This window comes from Marmota marmota, unplaced genomic scaffold (assembly GCF_001458135.2).
Source record: "Marmota marmota marmota unplaced genomic scaffold, marMar, whole genome shotgun sequence".
NCBI lineage: Eukaryota > Metazoa > Chordata > Mammalia > Rodentia > Sciuridae > Marmota > Marmota marmota.
The window spans coordinates 6,188,885-6,197,931 of NW_025999962.1; the positions used below are offsets into that span (position 1 = coordinate 6,188,885).

The 9,047-nt window shown below is 46.7% G+C and overlaps 1 protein-coding gene across 1 annotated transcript in view; it reads left to right on the forward strand.

Moving 5' to 3' along the window:
* The window catches only part of Tob2 (transducer of ERBB2, 2), a 10,880-nt gene extending 2,130 nt beyond the window's left edge, over window positions 1–8,750 (forward strand). The window contains exon 2 of the mRNA XM_015501866.2: window positions 4,582–8,750. Within this exon, the coding sequence (XP_015357352.1) occupies window positions 4,679–5,716 (1,038 nt within the window). The 5' untranslated portion in view covers window positions 4,582–4,678 and the 3' untranslated portion in view covers window positions 5,717–8,750. The remainder of the gene's footprint in view (window positions 1–4,581) is intronic.
* Window positions 8,751–9,047: the final 297 nt, after the last annotated feature.

Genomic DNA, 9,047 nt, shown 5'->3' on the forward strand with positions numbered 1-9,047 from the left:
CGGAGGCCGGGGAGGCCGGCGGGCCCTTCCTTGGGAGAGCCCTGCGGGTCGCGCCCAGTGATGCCCGGGCCACGTTTGGGGTGGGTGGGAGTGAGACCCAGCAGGGCGAGGTCAGCTCCAGCCCTGGAAACATTCAGCCCACGCCGCCCTTAGGGACCGCCAGTGGGGCGGGGCCTCGCGGTGACCTGCGCTCTGCCCTAACCCTAACCCTAACCCTAACCCCAGGGGACCCCAGGGCTGGCTGCCGCCTCTCCCGGCCTTGCTCAAATCCAGAGCATCCTATAGTGCTTGATTGTGGGGTGATGTCAGTGTTAAGGGTTTCAGGTGCCTGAATATTTTTATAGATTTGGGGCCCAGTGGATTCTTTCACCATTGTCCCTTCAACCCTTTTTAAAAACACAACTGCTTTTTTGTTAAAAACTTGCTTCTCTTTCTTATTAGAATAAGATATACTCCATGTTTGTATAGATATTTCAAAATATTCTACTGTCATGTATAACTAAGAACAACAACAACAAAAAGAGCTTGTCTCTCGTGGTGCTCGGTGACGCCTGTAATCCTTGCTGAAGCCGGAAGGTCTGCAAATTCGAGTCCAGCCTGGGCAATTTAGCAAGACCGTGTTGCAGAGTAAAATTAAAAGGGCCTAGGGTGTATCTCAATGGTAGAGGGCTTGCCTAGCATGTGCGAGGCCCTGGGTTCCATCCACAATAAGGGGATCGGGGTTTCTGTTTACTAGTCCTCTTTGGAATCTGTATAGACCGAGGCCTCCTTCAGTGTCTCCCCACATCTTTGCCTATAAACTTACTGTTAAAAACACAAGTCAGCACAAGGGATCTGAATCCAGGTTTAACCTTGTGGCTGAAAGTAAGCAAATTCCGGAGGATGAGATTGTTTTTTTTGTGTGTGGTGTGTGTGTGTGTGTGTTTTATAGGAGCAATTGAACGCAGGGACCCTTAACCACTAAGCCATATACCCCACTCCTTTGTAATGTTTTATTTTTATTTTGAGACAGTGTCTCACTGAGTTGCTGAGGCTGACTTTCAACTTGCAATCCTGCCTCAGCTTCCAGAGTCCCTGGGATTACAGGCTTGCGCCACCACAAGGAGGATAAAATTCTTGGTGAAACTAGACAGAAATTGCATTTGTAACTTTAATACACTGACAGAAGTGGAGATTTTGCTATTAAAAATTTATCCCCACACACACAAACACACATATGCTTTTTTGCCACCTTTCTGGCCTTTTAGTTGAAAAAGATTTCAAGAATTTTCTGCAGCTTAACAAATCTACCTGTTCCTTTTATTAAAGGATAGGTATTTCTAAGCACTCTAATCTTACCACACTTTCATGAATATTTTATATAGAAGCTCTAGAAATTGTCCATAGCTTTGTAAAAAAAATTAAAGAACTCATCCAGTGATCACACTTATCTTTAGCTGAAGACAAGACAGCACCAGTGCTTTAATCCTGTCCCATAAGCTTCTTGAAGTCAAAATTAGAGCCTGAGCTGATAGAGCAGAAAATCTCATTCTGGTCATCCGGCATTTTTGTAAGGTTCCACCCCACAACCATCTGGCCTGGCCTGTTCTCCAATTAAAGAGGCAAAGGTAGCATTATACACTTCCTTATTTGTGCAGCAACATCACTGAGGTATAAATTGGTGTGCAGCTTTAGTTGCTTATGCTGCAGAAAATGGTTCACTAGGCAGGGCTGATGACAGTGGTTCTATTGTATATTGGGTGGGAGGCTTATTTCCCAATGACTTTGGCCTGCATTTAAAATGCTCCCGTTTTGAGGCTGAACTGTTTGGGGCTGTTTTTTTGGAAGGCAATTATACAGTCAAGTTTGAGTAGGCCTAGAAAGGCATAGAAGTCCTTTCTTTGGTCTGGGTGGAATACCAAGAGGCACATTTTAAGAGGCCATGGTATGCCTTAGGAGAAGTGTCATATGTTGACTTCAAATATGTTTTACTTTTCAAACTCTTTGAAAACACTGGCTTTAACTCCAAGCCCATTCTTGGGATCTGATGCCAACTTTCTTCACATTTTTTTAGTTTCCTCCATGTTGAATACCTCTAGTTCACCATGGTGACCTTTTTGTTTGTTTTGTTTTGTTATGCTTGGAGGTTGAACCCAGGGCTGTTCTACCTTCATTTATTTTTGGTCCCAGGGATTGAACCCAGAGGTGCTTAACTACTGAACCACACATCCCTAAGCCCATTTTATTTTTTATTTTGAGACAGGATCTTACTTAAGTTGCTAAAGCTTGTCTTGAACTTATGATCCTCCTGCCTCAGCCTCCTGAGTTGCTGGGAATAGAGGTGGGTGCCACCATTCCTGACTCAAACCTCCATTCTTAAGCCTGGTATGATGTTGTACACCTATAGTCCCAGCTACTCAGGATCACTTGAGCCCTGGAGGTTAAAGGTCAGCCTAGGCAAAATAGCAAGACACTATTTTTTTTTTTTTAAGCCACCTTTCTTGGGAGGAGTCCCATGGTCGTATAGCTAGCTTTGTATCTGGTGATGAACCAATCTTCAGAAACAGAAAGTCCCTTTTTACCATTCTTCTCTTTAAATCTAAAGGGGCTGGGGATATCACTTAGTGGGTAGAGTGCTTACCTCACATGCACGAGGTCCTGGGTTCAATCCCCAGCACCATTTAAAAAACAAACAAACAAAAAAAAGAAAAAGAAACCCTGGAAGTGATCTGTCTTAATCATGAATAGACTTTTGAAGAAACTTACAGATCAAAGACCAAAGTCTTTTGGAGGCTGGGATGAAGAGGAAAACAGGGTTTCCTGAGTACTGAGCATTCTGTGGGCAGGCTTGGGAGAGGGACCAGTCACTGACTCCCCATGTGACCCTCTCTGTTTCCTCAGACCTGAAATGAGAGTCCAGATGGAACTACTGAGCTATGGTGCTCTAGATTGATCCAGTGCATCTTCTCAGATACCTTCATCCCAGAATATTTTTCTTGAGGATTTAGTCCTAAAAGTGTTCCTAGGAGCCAAGGGCCCAAGTCTAAGAATGAACAGGGAAGTGTGTTGGGACAGGTGTTCAGAAAACTCAAGACCCCCCAAGCCTACAGCTGGTACCTGGACACTTCATGCTGAAACCAGAAGGAACTTTAATCACAATGCAACACTGAGTCTTTCACAGGACGGAAGTTGCCCTTGATAGGTCATGGATCAGTCTCATCTCTGTGCTGAGCTCAGCAGCCTAGACTTGCCCAGAGATCTGGTTAGGGAGATGTTTTGGCCCTGCCTTCCCTTAAAGATTGCCCTTTTTTAGTTCATTTTCTCCCTGAGCGTGAGTTCAGGAGCCACCCTTTTGGAGAAAGTGAGAGTAGAATCACTAGCTCTTAGGACTTAAGGATCATGTTCCTGAAACATGAGGCTGGCCCAGACCTATAGGGTAAAACTTTTTTGACCTCAGTGGGATTGGCTGTGAGAGAGTCCCAAAATAACAATCTGAGTGTTTATCTTGGGCTGCCTTCTCCTCCAGCATCTCCAAACACTTGATAAATCTGATCCAGTGCCGAGAACAGGTGGTCAGACAGTCCCTGGGAAACAGAGTGATGATGGGGTCCCCAGCTGGAGACTACAGGGTGATGGAAATTTTTTTCCCTCTGCCATCATCCTCATCACTTACACCTTCTACAGAAACTACAGAGATTCCCTCAGGCCACACCAGTGCTGCTCGTGTGTGTGTGTGTGTGTGTGTGTGCGCGCGCGCACAACAGTGTACTAGGATTGAACCCAGGGGTACATTCCCCACCTTTTTTTTTTTTTAGTTGTAGATGGGCACAGTGCCTTTATTTTACTTGTTTATTTTTATGTGGTGCTAAGGATTGAACCCAGTGCCTCACGCATGCTAGGCAAGTGCTCTGCCACTGAGCTACAGCCCCAGCCCTACACTGTAGTTCTTAAATCAGTTCTGCAAACCCAGACTGAGCCTGAAAGCCTCACACCCATGGGGCCCAGGGTAACAGATGGATATGACTGAAGTCCAAGCCCCAGAGAAAAGTTGGCAGTGTTCCTTCATGTTCAGTGACCTGTATCCCTTTCCATGTAAGGAGGAGAACTAAAAATTTTAAACTTACATCTTAGCCTGTGACAGTTTGGGGACATGACTTCACCAAGATATTACAGAGACAGCAAAGTCCTTCCCTTCTTCTGATGAATTAGGAGCCTGGGTTTATTCATTTATTTATTTTTGCTTGGGGTGTGTGTGTGTGTGTGTATCATTCGTACAGGGACCCAAATTCTCATAATGGTGGAAAACAGCATTCCGTCTGTGTTTATTATTTTAAAAAAATAGCTAACTTTATCAAGTGTCTATTAATGCCAAGTGTAGCATAAGACAATTTATATCCTCCAACTCCATGTCAGACACATTTTCCCAGTGAGAAATCTAAGGCTCAGAAGGAAGTAACTTGTCTACAATTGTATAGTTGAACCCAGCTACTGGTAGAATGGTAGTTGATCCAGAGTTGGTGTTTTTTTGTCTGTCTTTGGCCACTTCCATCTGTCTGCATATATATATTCATGATACTCCTTTCCTTCTTTCTCATTTCCCAGAACCATCTGGAGCCCAAGTCTGTCCATCTTACATCTGCAACCACTTCCCTTGGCCTGTGCACGTGCCCTGCACTGATTCTCTGCCTAGGAAAGGACCATGCAGTTAGAGATTAAAGTGGCCCTGAACTTCATCATCTCCTATTTATACAACAAGCTGCCCCGGCGCCGGGCAGACCTGTTTGGAGAGGAGCTCGAGCGACTTTTGAAAAAGAAATATGAAGGCCACTGGTACCCTGATAAGCCACTCAAGGGCTCTGGCTTCCGCTGCGTCCACATTGGGGAGATGGTGGACCCTGTGGTAGAGCTGGCTGCCAAGCGGAGCGGGCTGGCAGTGGAGGATGTGCGGGCCAACGTGCCTGAGGAACTGAGTGTCTGGATTGACCCTTTTGAGGTGTCCTACCAGATTGGTGAGAAGGGGGCTGTGAAAGTGCTGTACCTGGATGACAGTGAGGGCAGTGGTGCCCCAGAGCTGGACAAGGAGATCAAGAGCAGCTTCAACCCTGATGCTCAGGTATTTGTGCCCATTGGCAGCCAGGACAGCTCTCTGTCCAATTCCCCCTCGCCGTCCTTCGGCCAGTCACCCAGCCCCACCTTCATCCCTCGCTCTGCCCAGCCCATCACTTTCACCACCGCCTCTTTCGCTGCCACCAAATTTGGCTCTACCAAGATGAAGAAGGGTGGTGGGGCATCTAGTGGTGGGGGCGTGGCCAGCAGTGGGGCAAGTGGCCAGCAGCCACCACAGCAACAGCCTCGCATGGTCCGCTCGCCCACCAACAACCTGCTGAAGCACAAGAGCCTCTCTTTGTCTATGCATTCACTGAACTTCATCACAGCCACCTCGGCGCCTCAGTCCCAGCTCTCACCCAATGCCAAGGAGTTCGTGTACAATGGTGGTGGCTCGCCCAGCCTCTTTTTTGATGCGGCTGATGGCCAGGGCAGTGGCACCTCAGCACCCTTTGCGGGTGGTGGGGCCAGCACCTGTAACAGCAGCAGCTTCGATATGGCCCAGGTATTTGGAGGTGGCACCAACAGCCTTTTCCTGGAGAAGACACCCTTTGTGGAAGGCCTGAGCTACAACCTGAACACCATGCAATACCCCAGCCAGCCGTTCCAGCCTGTTGTGTTGGCCAACTGACCACTCCTCCACCCAGAGGGCCAAGAGCACCCACAACCACAGATAAGAAAAAGGAAAGGAGAGGAAAGGCCAAAAAAAAGAGGAAAAGAAAACTGTACAAAAATATTTCCAATCTTCTCACTCTCGCTTCTAGAAAAAAGATCCAGCCCAGGCATGGAGTGGGAGGGGGCTCCTGAAGCACCGAATCGTGGTTAACTCAACCCCCCACCCCGACCGTTTTCCTGCCTGCTTCTGATTTATTTGGTTGGTTTGGGTTTTGTATTTCTTTTACATGTAGTTTTCTATATAACATCTTTAATTAGTGGCTTCCTGTGCTAAGAATGGTCCAGATGTGAATTGCTGCTCCCTGTTCCCTCCTCCCTCCTTCACACTCCTTTATGATTGGTGTGTCCAAGCTCACAGGGAAGGAAGAGCTGCAGCTGGGGCCAAACCCCCCCAAGTAGGGAGAGGCTGGTCCATTTCACTGCCTGCCCTCCAGCTATCCTCTCACTCAAAGCCATCCAACCTCAGCAGGACTTCTTGGGCCCTGCCACCCAAATAGGTCTGACCCCAGCCCACACTCCCTCTCAGGCTGGGCCACAGGGAGTTTCTGGCTAGCCACTTGACACCCTCCCCCAAGAGCTAATGTCTGTGACTACAGGGAGGTTTGCACTTTGTCTTGTTGAAATCCTTTCATCTCTGTGCTGTGGCCCCATCCACCCACCGACCCCACCAGGCCTAGACGATTATCATGGCTCTGGACACCCAGCATCCTTTATAAGCATGGCCTCTTTCTCTAATGCAGCCCTTCTTCCCTGGGCCTGAGGCTGCGGGCTAGGAGGTGGGAATAAGGGGTGTGTGTGTGTGTGTGTGTGTGTGTGTGTGTGTGTGTGTACATGTATACGTGTGTGTACATGTACACCCCTGTGAGTATATGTGGTTTGCTGTCCTGTTCTAAAGGATTCCAAGCCATGTGAAACTTCCCTCTGGATGTGATTCTGGGTTGCAGCAAGTGCTTATTTATGTATGAGGTTGGGGATGGGCTGGGGTGGGTTGTCAGTTTTTTGTAAGGCAGTATGGAGGGGGTGACATTGGCTGAGCCTAAGGCACTCCCAGGGGAAAGCACTGCAGAAGGAACTGGTTTCCAGACTGCAGAGGGATCTGCACTTTTGTTTGTTTTTGACCAAAAAGAAAAAAAAAAGAAAGGGAAAAAAAAAAAAAAGAATTATACACACACACACACACACATACATACACATATATATAGGGGAAAAAATATATATACACATACAATATACATATGTGTGTATGTGTGTGTATATATATATATACATATATATATATACACACACACACACACATAAGCTCTGAAGGGTAGAAGGAATATCCAAGCCTCTGTTGCCTAAGAGAAGTCCCTGGACTTCAGTGACCCTGTTGTGCAACCTTACTCAGGATGGGAGCTGCTTACCTGAGTTCCATTGGTGGGGAGTTGGGGGTGGGGAGATAGGACCCGCATTTGGAGTCAGTCAGTGCCTATTGCGGGCAGTCCTGAGCCTTGCATTGTGACTTTTTGGTCTTCTGGTTGTGTTATTTCACTCCATCTGTGTCCCTACCTGATAGTTTCTCGGTACCTCTCTCTTGTCATCCCCCTCACTGCCCTTACCCTGCCTACCCTGGACCTTGATGCTATGAGGCATGGTCTCCTGGGTAGGCCAGGCTGGACAGGCATGTGGTCCTCCCAGCCATTGTACTTGTGATACAGAAGGTCACTGGTTCCCCTTCCTCTGCAGAAGAAAGGGTTTTTTCCAATCCATGGCATAGCTTCTGAGCCACAGCGCTTTGGTAATGGGGCATTTGGCATCAGGGCTCCATCACCAGAAAGCACCAAAGTCCTGGTACCCCACCCCATTCCATTCTTCCCAGGACCCCAAGTGGGTACTGCTGTGGCAGTGAGTCTGGCCCAGACAGACACTGCCGGCCTCCCCTCCCTATAATGGGCACCAGCTCTACCTCCCCATCAGGGCAAGGCCCTGGCTTCTCAGCCCAGCACCATCTGTTCCTCTAGACCTCTTGGGCCAGCCCAGTCTGGGTCACCCTGTCCCTCATCCTTAGCTCCCATGCAGGTGACAGGCCCAGGCAGATAGCTCCTCTCTGGGAAAGGTTGGATGCTGCCTTATCCCCCTTCTGGCCCCTCCTGTGCACACACACACACACTGGTACCACCCGCACCCAGGCCAACTCATTTTTCACCACATGCAGGGAGAGGGGGAGACCAATCCCTTCCTGTCTCTTGAAATACGAAGAATAATGTGTGTTCAGGAGCATGTCTCCTACACTGGGCTTTTGGGCCTGGTTCGATCTGTCTCGTCTCAAATCTAGGCATTTTTGCTTCAATTTTATTTTTTTTAAGAAAACAAACAAAAATCTGCACTAATTTACCTGGTTTCGTAGGAAATTTTTTTTTATTTTTTACATTTTTTGGTGTCCGTTTGTATTGAATAATTTGCTACATTTGTAAAATGTAAGAGGTATATATAATATATGTATATTTCTAACGTAAGAAACGTAATTTTTTCTTTTCAAGGTTTTTTCTTAAAAAGAGGAGAGAAATTGATATTTTTTCAGGAAAAACAAACTTTAAAATAAAAAAAGAGGAGAATAAACCTTTTTCTCCCCTTTCCCCATCCTCTATCTATCCCTCTTTCCCAGGAACAAATCTAAAGATGGATTATCTTGTGAAGAATGTAAACTGTCAATCCAGAATGATGTCTTTTTCTCAATGCAGGGAGCTATAGATTCTCTAATTCTCCCTAAGAGTGGGAGGGGGCATTGAAGCAACTGTGGAGAGGAGCCAGGGGAGCAGGGTAATGACTTTTTTTTTCTTTAGTGAAGGAGGAATACAATCAAGTGTTTTGTATTCAGAATGTTGTGCAATATTTTGAAATGGGACATTGGTGTGTTAGAGATTTAGTTTAAAAACAAGATTGATCAAATCTGTACAGTTTATATTGTTCCAGATTTTTTTAAGTTTGTATTAAAAGCATGATATATAATAGCCCTTTCCTTGCTCCTAACTTGTTCTGTTTATGGGGTCTCTTGGGATGGAGAGAATGGCAGTAGCCCAACCCCTACCCCTGGGTGGACATAACTGACTTCTTGGTATGCCCACTACCACTGTCCTTTTCCATGTTGCAGACAGGTTCCTTGAGGCTAATAGACATTTTCTTGTTTGGTAGTTGCTGGGGCCAGGACTGGAAGCAGAGCCTTAAGATTGGGGTTCCTCTTTGTGGCTATGCTAGGAACTGCCTATTCCTTGGAGAAAAAGGGAGAGGCCTACCTGCAGCCTACTCTA